We start from the raw sequence: 14765 nt of genomic DNA, 5'->3' as shown, positions 1-14765 counted from the left end.
TTAAACGTCGAATATGTAAATTAACTATGGGCGCGTGTTTACAACCGTATCTTTACCTCCTGACACTATCTTGAGATCATTTCATGGTAGTTTAGTTATCTCCGCAAGTGGCAACACTGGGTCCCGCTTCTTGTTTGAAATAAACCTGGGGAGTATGTTTGCTCCCACATCTTCGGAAAGGAAAACATCTTGCAAAGTTAGAAATGCAAGATGGTCCGTTGATTAGTAGCTCTCTCAGCAGCAAATAGGAGCTTCAGAACGATTTCTTGTCTGTTTCATTGCAATTAGACTTGCTCGTGGAAAATTACTCTGCATGAATATGGCTTTGCCTCTCTTAGATCAAAACTCGGTTGCCTTTTAAAAACGTGGGACATTGAAAACAAGCATATTTTCGTGATGAACAGTGATTGGAGGGCACTTCTTCCCTACGTTGATGAGGGCGGTATAATAGTCCATATGGAACAGAAGACAAAAATGGGTTCTGAAGAAACCCAAAGGGAACGTTTAAATCCTGGTGGAGAGGGGACTATCGGAAGAGCATGGGGCGGTCGCGCTTGGGTACAGTTCTGCACAGACTAAAGGACAGGCACCGAGTAGCTGAAGCAGAGCCTGCCCTTTGAAAAACACACACAAAGAAATCAGTGCCCATGTCTTAAGAGGCGTTTTGCCCAGTTTGAGGAACTTTCCGATAACTGCCTTCTGGAATCCGAGGGGCGCCGCGCGCCGCTGCGCAGACGAAGACGCGGACAGCGCACGGCACCTCTCCTGGTCGCGACTCTCGGGTGAGGACTCCCCACATCGCCTCCAGGGAGCAGCGCCGCAGGTCCGCTCCGACAGCAAGTCCGCGTCTTCTCCCCACCCCCACCCCCTTTTTTTTTTTTTTCTTTCTTTCTTATTTTCCCTTCTATTTTTCCTCCTTTTTAATAATAAGGACTTTAAGGGGTTCTCTTTGTTGGGGAAAGGCAGAAGTTCTTGAGAGACAATTTAAGGTAAATATTTGTACCTTCTTCAATCTTGTGTTTAACAGAACTATTGAAGATTTTATCCATCAATTTCAGAGAAAGACGCTGGAGGAGAAAAGTAAACAGTCCCATCTCGTGGCTGGGGTCGTGCTCAACCAGCCCGCCTACCCTCCCTCTTCAGGGCATCTCCGCCTGGGCAAACTAGAGCGTGGCACCCGCCTGGGAAAGATAAACGCTCAAGAGGAAAACAGTCGGATTAACACCACCACCAAAAAAATAACATGTGTGTGTGTATATATATATAGATATACTCAAACACATACAAATATATGTATATGCATATACATATATATATGTGTGTGTGTGTGTGCATAAATACATGTATATGTAAATATCCGTACGGAAATGGTACATGTGGCGCAGCAAGCCCGGACGGGGGAAGGGGTATAGGAACCCGAGCGGGGCCGGGTGGGAGAATGAAAGGTGTGACGGGAGATAAGAAAGAGACGGCGATGGAGGAGAGCGACAAGAGGAAAAGTATAAAGGGAAATACAAATAAGGAGCGAGGAAAAGTTGGCCGCGCGAACCCGAGCCGGGCGGCCGCGCCGCCAGACGCTGAAATATGATAATGGGGCAGCTGCGCCGCGCCGCCGCAGCCAATGGCCGCGCGCGGGCGTGACGTGCCCGCGCGTGACGTCGCGCCAATGGCGAGCGGGCTGAGTTGGAGCAGAGAAGTTTGAGTAAGAGATAAGGGCGAGGCGAGTGCCCGCGCCGCCAGCGCCCAGTCCGGCACCGCCGCGCCTCCGCACCGCACCGCCCCGCGCCGCTCCGCGCCGCTCCTGCGCCGCGCCGCCACCGCTCCGCACCGCTCCCGCGCCGCGCCGCTACGCGTGGACGGACCCCGCCGCGCCCCCGGCGCCGCGCCCCGCGCCGCGCCTCACCGCGCGTCCCCTTCTCTCTCCGCAGCCCTGACAGTGTCTCCCACGTCGGTGGTGTTTTGTACCATTTTCTTTTTTTTTCCCCTTTTTTTTTCCGATTTTGATTTTTTTTCTTTTTTTGCCTCTGTTAATACTTCTATTTTTTCATTTTTATTATTATTCTTGTTTTTAGCGGCAGCTTTCAAACCTACTTTGGGGTCTTAATACGAAACCGTACATCATTTCACTGTGGACATTACACCCTCTTACAGATATGGGAGACATGGGAGACCCACCAAAAAGTAAGGCGGAATCTTTACCGTTTTTGGAATAAATGTGCTGTCTATTGTAATCGTCTCAGGCAGACGAACTGCTAAAGTGATGAACTTCCTTTGAATGGTAGAGAAGGTGCCTTTGTTACCATGCCTGCATGCTTGCTCTGTCGTAGCCTTATATGTTAACAGCCGGGGGTCCTACTCTCTTTTAAAGTTTGGGGAGCAGGCAGAATTTTGATGAGATCTTCAACCACGGAGCCTTAAATTTTTCTCGTGATAGACTGCGGTGAGACTGGCTATTCAGCACCTAGTCGGTCTAGGGGTATTAGCATTAGACTTGCGAAAGAGAGCCAAGTGACAACCGTAATGATGCTTGTTCTTGCTAGAAGCCTCGACTCCCCTCTTCTGAGGGAAAGGTCTGAGTGGGAAGTGCACCCCACTATGCTTCATCGTTTCCAGTCAGAGCCTCTTAAAATATGAAATGAAACACACAGGTCCTCTCCTCGTGAGGCAGGGCGTTCAAACAAGCCAACAATAAAATAAAAATTAAACAACGTGGGAGTTTGGAGTTTTGATTCCATGAAAGGTTTTTGAAATGAGAACCTTCACCCTAAAGATTCATCACACTTTCATTTTAACCTATGTTCCACCTCCTTTCTAAGCGAGGAAAGGTTTTGATGGCAAACTACAATTACCATCCAAAAGTGTAATATTCTTTTTAAAAAAAACCCCTCAAAACCCCCAGCAAATCCCCCCCCCCCCTCCAAATATACAAACAAACAAAAAGAGGCAGAAACCAAAAACGCTCCTGCAATACTCTTTATAAGGGAATGACATTAAAAGTGTGTTTATCTCTGTAGGAGAGTAAACGGTTAGTCAATCATCTATTTATTTTCATTTCAGAAAAACGTCTGATTTCCCTATGTGTTGGTTGCGGCAATCAAATTCACGATCAGTATATTCTGAGGGTTTCTCCGGATTTGGAATGGCATGCAGCGTGTTTGAAGTGTGCAGAGTGTAATCAGTATTTGGACGAGACCTGTACGTGCTTTGTTAGGGATGGCAAAACCTACTGTAAAAGAGATTATATCAGGTACGCCATTTATGTTGTTTAATTGTTCGGTGAGATTTTATTTTTCTTTTTAACCTCATAAATTTGATGGAGGAATTAAGAGGGAAAACTGCGAGGAAGTGGGTAAAAGATAATTGGTATGTTTTTTACGTGTTTTCCCATTAATAGACCTGCGAGGAAAAAAGTTAGCAGTGAAGTTTTTTATTTCTTCTTTTCAAATGCAAATATCAAATGCAAAGTATTACTAGAATTATTTATGTTCGGGACCATGTAGGACCTTTCAGAGGACTTGGCAATGCATCCTGTGATTCTAACCAAGGGGAGAATGGTAGATAACGAAGAATATTTTCAATAATATAGATACTATGAGCAATGCGGAACAGACCCTTTTCTAAGACAACCTGAGAAATGCATCTCTGTGTTTCTGCAGACATAGTGACATTCAAAAGAAAGGCACTTCAAGCATGTATGCCGTAAACATAAATACACGGCTAGGAAAAAAAAAGAAAAAGAAAACCCTACCTAAACTAGGCCTATCAAGAAAAAAAAAAAAAAAAAAAAAAAACCAACAAAAAACCAAAAACCAACCAACCAAAAACAAACCCCAGATTTTCTTCAGACTGTAGGATCCTTTTATAGAGACGTTAAAACCTATACCAAAATGTTTCTTAGCTAAAATAACTGACATTTAATCTTTTTTAAATATTAACCCCTTTGGTGATATTTGACTGCCTTTTCTTTCTTATCTTATCTGTACTGATGAATTAGACAGAGCAGATCAAATTGCCCATCATCTGTTCGCGAACAATTGGGTATATTTAGATAATGGAACCGCTTCCTTCCTCACATTAAAATCTGGTAACTGATAAAATGTGAGAGTTGCCAATGCTGACACTATAGAGAAACCAAAGCAGGAATTTCGAGTGTGTTTATTATTTGTGCTCCTGGGTCATGCTGATCCATTTCAGTGTTGCCTATTGGGTTTGCCAAATCATAAGTTTGTATGACACTGAGGTATGAACAATATTCTTCTTTTTGCAGAAAATTCTGGAAGCAAATCACCTAGCCACCTAAGATATCTTCTGATTTCTGTCCAATTCTGAATTGAAATAAAACCCTCGAGTATTTCCTTCTCTAGTGCACAATTTATAAGCAGACTATTCCTTCAAGCCATTGTGAGATTATTCTACAAGTTCTAAAATGGCAAAAACTGGAGGGTTTTTTGTTTTGTTTTGGTGGGGTTTTTAAAAATTATTTACTTTTAAAAGACTGCTGTAGCCGTTCTCTAAAATGTTGTCCTTTCTCTAAATTCAAATGAAAGGAAAACATTTGGACCGAAATGTGTTCACTTACCTCCTTAGAGAGCTAATCGGAAGACATTTGAGCAGGAAAAGAAATTAGCTCTTTTAAATTAATACGGAATACATTTAGTTTGCTACAATTTAAAAAGGAAAAAATACATTATGTGCAAGACGGCTTTGAATTAGACCATGAGTCAATCTCTAAGTGTCAAACCTGTGGGCAACCACCACAACTTTTGTACCCATGAATGCACCTACTTTACGATCACTCTGTTCTTTTGCTGTTCTGCCGTTTGCTTTTTATTTTTGTTTTTTGTTGTTTTTTTTTTTCTTCTCAAAACTCTGCAATTCAGGTATATGTAGTTCTGAATATAGGATTAGTACACTACTATAGCCATAAAAGCAAAAGATGCATACATCTCACATGCATAAATTACAGACTATATCTCTAAGGAAGTATACCGGTGAGGAAATTGGTTGGGATAAATATTAGCTCAGTTTTAGGAACAGTTTTCACAGTTCATGTACCAGTACATTTTTCAGTGGATGTACCCGTACATTTGTGGCAAAATGTTAATTTTAATCATACCAAGGACTTCTGGCTAATAAGCACTCTGTAGGAGACGAGAGGGGTGTGCAGTCCCTGCATTTTCTTATGTTTATCTACTGGTGGGTGAACTGTCGTCCTCTCCTCCATGAGAGATGAGGAGCCCGCCACCCACTCCAGAACTCATAATTTGCTTTGTGGGGCTGTCGGCGAGAGGTTGCCCTCCCATTCCTACCGGAGCGCTCGAGCCCCGGCTCAAGGTGGGAGCGTCAGGAGGAGGAGAGACGGGGCAGAGACGCTGAAGTGGAGACAAGCTGCAGAGCCAGAGCACCGAAACTGCCTTTTTGTTGGGGGCGGGAGAGAGGAGTTACGCTACTATATATGTGAGCCTGAGGAGGCATGTATATTACGCTTATATTGCTGTATTAAATTGATCTGGTGAGACGAGAGTAGGGGAAGAGACCCTGCGCTGGCAGTTGCCCCTGCTGGGTCCCGAAGGCTAAGTTGATGGCAGTCCGCGGGCACATCAAGCGGCACAAGTCTTGAATGGGTTCCGCGCGAAAAGTATCACGATTTGGAGAAGCAGGCAGGTTTGTGTCTCGGATGACAGCTTCGGCAGTCTCGCCTTTCCCTGGTGTGCCCGGGTAGTCCAGTTCAGACCCAGGCCAGGCTAAGTCAGGTGATGAGGAGGGCAGGGATGGCCCCACTCCTGCAGCAGCCCTGGGACAAGAGGGAGAGGCTGGATAGCCTCGGGAAGAAACGGGGTCTTTTTTTGTTTCTTCTTACCCCTCTGCCTCCCAGCTCCTCTTTCACCGGTGTGTTTATGTACTCCGCCTTTAAAGCACGGGGATCAGGGCACCGTCTGAGAGTGAATCCGGTTTATTCCTTTCCTCTTCTGGCTTCTGTATTTTTCATACTTTTTAAAGCAGTGGATTGCGTGTGGCGCGTCTACGCGGGGACAGGGGCTGCCCACGAGTGGGAGTGAAAACCTTGAAAACCTCTTTCTTTTTCTCTTTCCTTTCTACCCCCCTCCCCCCCCCCTCCGCCCCCTCCCTGCCCTCCCCCTTCCCCCTCCCGTGCTCTCCCTGCTTCCCTCCCTTCTCCTTCTTTCTGGGCTGGGCCCTGCTCAGGTTATACGGCATCAAATGCGCCAAATGCAGCATCGGCTTCAGCAAGAATGACTTCGTGATGCGCGCCCGCGCCAAGGTGTACCACATCGAGTGTTTTCGCTGCGTGGCCTGCAGCCGCCAGCTCATCCCCGGCGATGAATTCGCACTGCGGGAGGACGGCCTCTTCTGCCGGGCGGACCACGACGTGGTGGAGAGGGCCAGCCTGGGCGGCGGGGACCCTCTCAGCCCCCTGCATCCCGCTCGGCCGCTGCAGATGGCAGGTACCGCCCGCACCCAGCGCCGCGGAAACCCGCGGGGTTTGGCGATGCCAGGTTCCACTCCGGGCGGCGGGGAGAGCCCCACGGTCTCAGCGGGTCCCGCACCTCCGTGGAGAGCCGGGCCTGAGCGTGCGCGCCCGCGGAGAGGCGACGGCGGAGGCGCGCCTCCTGTTCGGGGCTGCTGCAGGTCCAGCTGCCGCGAGAAACGCCCGCGTCCGCGGGACGCGTGAGGCGGAACACCTGCGGAGGGGCCGCGCCCCCACCGCCAGCCTGCCCTCCTCCTGCCCCCACCACGCACCGAGTGCGGGATTCCTCCGTCACCTCCCCGAGCCCGGGGCAGCCTGAGCCGGAGAGGGACGAGCCGCTGCGGAGAGCAGGTCTGTTTTCAGACCCCTTCGCTGCCTCAGGAGCGAGGGGAGAAGCTGTTCTGAGCGCTGGAGGAAGTAGGGTCTGAAAAGAGATAGACTTCATAACTACAGGCTGGCGCTTAGCCTGTAATTTAAAACTGTCAACAAGCTAATCTTCGGTAATTGCCTTTTAAAGTGACTCTTGCCTTCTTGAAACGTTTCATGTAATTTGATGAGAATTTCATCTCAAAACTCAGCCTTGTAACTTCAGAGTCGCCCCACCTTACAACTTCATTCACACTTCCAGTTCTCGACGGGTACGTCAGACACTCAGAGACCCTTAGCTTTAGGAAGGGACACTTCTCTGAGGCTAACTAGGCTGGACAATACAAGATTGACCAGCCTTTTTGCTATGCAAGTAACTGTAACTCGGAAAGTTATTTGTAAATACAACTACTCTAAAACGGGTTAATTTTCGTCTTCTGAGCTGCTTTGAGGTGACATATCTATATATAGGGAGAAATAATCCCGTAACTGGTCAGGGCATAATTCTAGAGAGACTGTGCTCCCTATATCGTGTTTGTGCCATGTCTCCAAAAGGCTTAGTGTGTCGGCAGCTATAATACTGATAAGATTTGAAGCCTTCGTATTGTCGTCATCGCATTTGCTGATGTATTGTTACAATTAGAAAAGTCGGAACCCGACTGTACAAAAGCAAGCACTTCTAATTGTTAGCTAAACAGTTTTAGGGGGAAAAAAAAAATCCCTGTTTTTATTTTTCCCTCGACTGGGTCAGATTACACATAATAGCTACAGCTACACAACGCACAGAAGAATAGCAGGACCACAGGAACACTTTGAGCTCTTGATGTGATGCCATCCGCAGTTTTGCATTTCTTGGCAGTTTCTACGAGTTGGTGGGCTTGTTCTCCTCTTAAAAGCACTAGATAGATATTTCTTAATTATTCATCCAAAGTATAAGCAAATGCACCTACCACCTCCATGTTTTAAGATAAATCCCATCTCCCGTGCCTTGAGATATAGAGCTCTCACAGTTTCTTTTTTTTTTTTTTTTTTTTTCCATTGGCATGGTGCAGAGGATTTGGCTTGTTTTGCTCTGATTTGGAAGTGTCAAACTGCCGGGAGCTGTTGCACGTTATCACAGCTTCTGGCTGAAATGGGCTAGATTCACTGTACAAGAAGCAGACCCGAATTATGATTTATTTTATAAGTATTCTTTAACTATTTTTCGGGCCAAAATTCTGTTTTGGTGATTTGTCAGGAAATAAATAAACAAAAACTTCCTGCTCCTTTCCTAGTTCACATACACTTTAGCTAATTTGCCCTCCCCTGTCAAGTTTCATACAGGTTCAAGCTTCTGTCATTAGGGGTTTTAGGGGGTGGTTTGTTTTTGCAAATTAATTGTCTGTGGAGTCAGAAATGTCAGTCACTCCAGCAGTGCATAAAGCAGAGGAGGCTGCAGCAGCTCCGATAGATCTGAGTGTTTGAATGGCCTTTGAAAGAGGGTTCATCACCCGCCCCCCACCCTGTCCGCCACCTTCCCCTGTCCCACCAGTTTAGATTCATAGTCTCTGCAGACTCCCTGCTTCCTACTCATGGGGATCCTGTTCCTCCCTTCCCCTTCCCTTACAGCAGAACCTATCTCTGCCAGACAGCCAGCTCTGCGGCCCCACGTCCACAAGCAGCCCGAGAAGACAACCCGAGTCCGGACTGTTCTTAATGAAAAACAGCTTCACACCTTGAGGACCTGCTACGCTGCCAATCCCAGACCTGACGCCCTCATGAAAGAGCAACTGGTAGAAATGACTGGCCTCAGCCCGAGGGTCATCAGGGTTTGGTTTCAAAACAAGCGATGCAAGGACAAAAAAAGAAGCATTATGATGAAGCAACTTCAGCAGCAGCAACCCAATGACAAAACTGTAAGTGGCTTCAAACTCTGTCCGTGTCTGCCTTAATTCCCAACGAGAAAAACTGGGTATATATCCGGCCCGGACAGCTGCAGGGCTCGGTTTAATGGTGTTAATTTTTTGCGATCTCCTTGAAAACAAAGAAAACGATACTGCTTAACTAATACCCGTTAGTTTCTGCTGTCACCGCTATCGAAACAGACCAAGCGAGGAGCCGATTTAGGTTGCTTTAGTGTACTTAGAATTTGTGGGGCTAAGAATACGCAGTAGCTTAGACTAACCTCTGCAGCATAAATGAGACCTGCAGAACTTATGGGATGTAATAAACCCAGTCTCGTCTAATATTTATACTGCAAATGCAAAGGTCTCCTTAAGGAGAAAACTACAGCTATGACCTCTCCAGAGTTTTTAAACAGGAGTAAATCTAGAAGTAAAAATAGTTAAAAATAAAAAGTAAAAATGAAATAAGAGGTGTTTTCCTTAGCACTTTATATATTACACAGGGTGTGTATTTGTCAGTGCACTTACTGCAGAAAAAGACAAATGCAATGCAAATTTTTTGGAATTACCATAGTGTTTACAGATTAATTTATATATAGTTATATCTATGTAGAACTCTTCTGCAGATATATGCATGGTTGATGTAAACAACAGGCATGCAATGGGTTCAGCTGAACAAGTTTTCTGTTTCCATTTTAAGCCAAATTTGTTTTTTTTATTATTGTTGTTGTAAGTTCACTTGAAGAAGAGTCTGTTACTCTCCCTGTGTACAATGACTAACCAGAGAAAGACTATTAATTCATAAGGCTGCCTAATTAAGTGGAATTTAAGGAGTTTCATTTTACCGTGTTGGAATGCAATAAAACACGGTGTTATTAACTCGCCTGAACAATCTATTCGTCGAGGCTTGGAGTTATGTTGTACACTGTGCCTGCACCACGGGGCATACTGAGAGGGCTGGGGTTTTTTTTTTTTTTTTTTTTTTTTTTTTTTTTTTTTTTTGAAAGAGCGCGCTAATGACGTACCCCAGGTTTGCTGAGCCCTGGATATACGATCCAGTTAAGGTCACGCAAAACAAAACCAGACTGGACTCGAACTATAGAGTGGAGCGGGATTAACCGTTTCTGGTTCTGAGACGTCCATTGGCAGTCGAGATATAGAGTGCTCATGCTCGAGAGAGCTTGGGGCGGAGGGGATATGCCTTGAGACGAATAGGAGGATTAAAGGGAAAGAAAGTAAACTTCCACCGTGATAAATGCAGTGAGTAGAAACAGGCTGACCTAGAGTAGAATAGAGTAAGACATTCACAGCAGATTAACAAAGCAAATACAAGCGACCGTATAGATAAGATAGAAAGCAGTTTATTGACTCAGCGTTTATACACAATAAAGCTAACCAAGCTCATTAACATCTTTTGCTGGGCTGTTTACAGAATATCCAAGGGATGACAGGAACTCCAATGGTGGCTGCTAGTCCGGAGAGACATGACGGCGGTTTGCAGGCGAACCCCGTGGAGGTGCAGAGTTACCAGCCTCCCTGGAAAGTACTGAGTGACTTCGCATTGCAGAGTGACATAGACCAACCTGCTTTTCAGCAACTAGTAAGTGTCGGTTCCCAGCCCGAGCCAACCGGTACCCGGGTCAGAGCAATGGGCGATTCACTCCAGGTGTCAGATGCTCTTAGAGATTCAAACAATCCAGATTAGCTGGGTTTTCCAGAAATTGCAAAGCATGCACAACTGCATCTGTAAAAGCAGAAAACTGAATTGATTTCCAGAGGTTGGTGCAAAGTCGATCTTAGTGTACAGCAGAGATATTTCTTATTTGATTGTGAGTTTGGTTAAGGCCTGACTCAAGTCTGATAATAGCTTCCACACTCCTGAAAACGGAAAGCACTTCACCAAAACATTCTTTATATGTCACTTACTTGTACTTATATTTGTGAAAGCAGTTTCTAGAATTCACCTGTCCCCACTTCAGGCTGATTTTGCCTTTATGTTGTACGATGAATTTTGAATACATGATTACAGTGTCAGCCAGGACCTTTGTTTTGTCAGACAAATATGGTCTCTTAATTAAAATTTCAAAGTCTGTGTCTTAAGCACGTACTGCTAGATATAACTTTATGTATCTATATATGCACATTAACCTATACACATATATAGCTTACAGTAAGTGTTGTTCTTTGGAAAGGAAATTGCTAGTACATATTTAGGTGAAAAATTCAAGCAATATAATAAACTACCTTAAACCAAAACAAAATAGGCCTTTTAGAAGAAATTCTGTCCTTAACTCACTTTCTTATGCCTATGTCACTTGGCAGCCCATATGGGACCATATTGCCAACAACACTTAGACACAACAAGGTTAATTAAGGAGAGAAGTTCAGTCTTAAGTCACTTTCCTGCCCTAAATCTGTTAAAACCAGATAGTTAAAATAGTAAGGTACATTGTGTGTAGTATTTCGGGGATTCAGAAAAACAGTTAAGAAAAATTAACATGTAAATTTTTTTTATATGTTGGGCTTTTTTCTCCTTTTTTTTCTTTTCTTTTTTTTTTTTTTTTTTCCACCAAGTGATGGAAGACAAAGGTTTATAGTTAAATTTAGCATTGTGTTCAGACTTTTTTGGTTTAGTATTACACTCTCCTGCAGAAGCCCTTTTCTTTTGCCCAACAGCAGTCAGCAGTGTGCTCCCCTCGCTGGCACACTATGCTTGCTCAGGAATCTGTAGCACAGCAGCAAGGCTATTTGCATCCTCTTACATCTAAAGCGACCAGTGCTTTTCCTGCTTTAATCAAGCTGTCCATCAGATGGGAGAAAAAATTTTCTCTTTTGCTTGCTTTACTTATTGTGCCTTAACAAAATACAAGACTTTAAAAATCCTTGATGCAGTGAGGTTTTGCATTAAATAATTAAAAAAAAAAAAAAAAAAAAAAAAGGGAAAAAAAGGCAGGAGGGAAAATGGATAGTCCAAATACACATACAGGTAAATATATATATACATAGGTAAATAGACCATTAGGTTGGCAAATTAATATTGATATACATTCAAAATAATATGTGATAATGAAAAGAGTTAAATTAAAGAATAGTGGAAGGAACAGACTGTTCACTGGCTGTTCAAGACATGGCTCTAATCTGGAAAGGGCCTTAATCACAGAATTGGCCAGCTAAATAGGTGCCAAATAAATGCTTCTGGATTAACAAAGCTCCACCCTTCAAGTCATGCTTTTTCCCAGCATTATTCCTAAACTAACGGGAGCAGCAGGGCACATTAAGATGGAATAGTGTGACCTTTTTTATCAAACAGACTCTCATTAAGAAGAGATAGCACCAGCCTCGAATCAGGAATGAAAGCGGATGGCTGGTTTCAAATGCCTTCTGCTCCTGGATGCTCCTTCCAGGTTTATTTTGGTATGTGCACAAAAGGGGAAAAAAGTAATCTTTCAGTTTCATGTCAAGAAAACACATGCACTCCTAAATAATTTACTAGAACATCCTATTGGGATTGCCACTTTTGCAAGACAGGGAAGAAGGCCTCATTAATAAGTTTGTTTGTTTATTTGCTTGATTTTTTCAGTCTTCTTTTTTCCATTTTTTAATCTACTTTTTCTTGGTGATTTGGCTGAAGGCCTGAAGAAGGTTCCTGTGAAGTCAATGGGGAACCTAAACAGAGCAACCAGCAGTAACACAGCCTCCTGTGGATGTGTCAGGCCTATTGGTTGCATGCCTTGTATATTTATTTTTGTATTCTTCTTTGCCTGCTACTTTTCTTTGAGTTTTACAGTTGTAGCAACAGTTCTTTTTCTTATTTTTCTTCTTTTTTTTCCTCTCTCTTTTTTTTCCTTTTTTTTTTTCTTTTTTTTTTCTTTTTTTTTTCTTTTTTTTTTTTTTCTTTTTGGCAGGTTAATTTTTCAGAAGGAGGACCTGGTTCCAATTCTACTGGAAGTGAAGTAGCATCAATGTCCTCTCAGCTGCCAGATACACCCAACAGCATGGTAGCCAGTCCTATTGAGGCGTGAGGAACATTCATTCAAATATCTGTTGTTGTTGTTTCTACCCTTACCCTCACCCCTGTTGAAGAGAGTGGGAAAATGAACGTGTTGGGACTTCGAAATTTAGGGAGAAAGAATACTTAACAACCCTGTAATGAACCTAGCAAGGAACTGCTCCATGAGATGAACGGAGTCATATTTGAAAAGACAAGGTAATATGGTAGCAACACTGTGAAGACAATCATGGGATCTTACTAGAAATAAAATACTAAAAAGAACCGCAAACCCCACGCTTTTCAATGATCAGAGGAGTATCAAAAAGACGTTTTCCAAATATAAAGGATTTGTACTCGTGGATCTCAAAAAAAAAAAAAAAAATCTTTTCATTTGACTGCACATCTTAGGGAGAAACCAAGGTAGAGGGACTTTCTATCTGGTCCCTCCCATTCTGAATGGTGCTGTTTCTATACTGGGGATAGCCTTGCCAAAAGAAGCTCCAGTAGGTTTTCCATCATCAGGAAAGAGACGATTCAGCCCTGCATTGTTGAAAGATTCCTTGCAGGAAGGTGGAGCTGCATTGGTTTGCAATGTTGTTTTTAGTTGACTCATAACAAGGGGTTTTTCCTGGGTCTCTTCTAGCATGCCTGTAGCGGGGTTTTGATTTTGTTTGGTTGAGATCCACCCCCTATTAAGTGTGATGCGATTAAAAATAGGTTTTTGAATTCATCTTTAAAGACGAATTTATAAAAACATTGCAACAAGGTATACCTCTATTTTGCCACAAAGCGTCTCGGGATTGTGTTTGAAATGTGTCCGCCCAACAACCTTCCCCTCCCCCAGAGATGTGTATAGTCATTGGTTATAACGACTGTTTTTCTCTCTTTCCTTTCTCTTTATCTCTCACTCTCTAGAAAAAAAAAGAAAAAAAAACTAAAAAAAAATAGGACAACTAAAAAGAAAAAAAAAATCACTCCTTTTGTTTGCTCTTGCATTGCAAAATTATAAAGTAATTTATTATTTATTATCGAAAGACTTGCCACTTTTCATGTCAGTTGACTATTTTTTTGTTTGCCGAAGTAAAAAAGAAAAAAAAAGAAAAAAAAAAAAAGAAAAGGTTGTACCGTGGTCTTTGAATTATATGTCTAATTCTATGTGTTTTGTCCTTTTTCTTTCCTTAAATATGATGTGAAATAAAAGCGCCATATGTAGAATTATTATATCTTCAGGACTATTTCACTAGATAAGCGTTTGGAATAGAAAATAATAATAATAATAATAATAATAATATTAACATTAAATAATGAACAAAGTTCCCTCTTTTAAATATTTACAGGTTAGCAGCTAAAATACCTGAAATAAAATATTGCATGCAAAGGCGGTCGTTAGTGAATAAAAGGAGTGTGATATTTTATTGCAAGTATTAACGACCAGCTTGTAAATTTCCGTTTCAACAACTGTATCAGGGCTAGTTGGATGCCTTAGCTTTCAATCGATAACGTTAAAAAGTCTCTTGTTCCCCCACCCCATCCTTTGCCCTTAAAAGTGATATTACTCTAGGCATGATCAGACATAACGTTAAGACATCTAAAGAACTGAGAGCTCAGGCTTTTTGCTGAGTTCTGCTATTTTTAAAAATAATAAAAAGAAAGTGCTGTATACCAAAGCCTCGTTGTTGAGATTGTTGAAGTGACCTGTATTTTAAGTATAAGCTCCTGATAAAAGGGATGCTTTTTGCTTAACAAGTCAAGTATGACCATTATTTATCAATGTCTGCTGTCAAAACAATTGAATAATGCTGCAGGAGGAATAGTTGTGGGGATATTTCTGTCGGGGATATTGCTGTGAAATTGCACGAATATGTTCCTTATTTTCTGTCGACTTCCCTCTCTTCACTCCCTCTTTTCTTCCTTTTTTAATTTGCGGGGGAGAGGGTGGTGAAAGCTAGAAATGTGGGCGATTTCTTGGGGAAAAGTAGAAAGAAGTAAATTTTTAAAAAATGGGAAAGGGTTGTTTTTGCTCCAGTCCAAGTGCTCC

At 43.0% G+C, this 14765-nt stretch overlaps 1 protein-coding gene across 1 annotated transcript; it reads left to right on the top strand.

Moving 5' to 3' along the window:
- The first annotated feature begins 1890 nt into the window (after positions 1-1890).
- Positions 1891-13851, top strand: ISL1 (ISL LIM homeobox 1). Its single transcript, XM_031507388.2, has 7 exons — positions 1891-1947; positions 2073-2181; positions 3058-3247; positions 6205-6464; positions 8462-8748; positions 10169-10336; positions 12642-13851. The coding sequence occupies exons 2-7, from the start codon at positions 2154-2156 to the stop codon at positions 12756-12758; spliced, it is 1050 nt and encodes a 349-aa protein (XP_031363248.1). The 5' UTR covers positions 1891-1947; positions 2073-2153; the 3' UTR covers positions 12759-13851.
- Positions 13852-14765: the final 914 nt, after the last annotated feature.

The sequence above is a fragment of the Lonchura striata genome, chromosome Z, assembly GCF_046129695.1.
Source record: "Lonchura striata isolate bLonStr1 chromosome Z, bLonStr1.mat, whole genome shotgun sequence".
In the NCBI taxonomy this organism is placed as follows: domain Eukaryota; kingdom Metazoa; phylum Chordata; class Aves; order Passeriformes; family Estrildidae; genus Lonchura; species Lonchura striata.
This window is presented reverse-complemented; position numbering and strand designations above follow the sequence as displayed.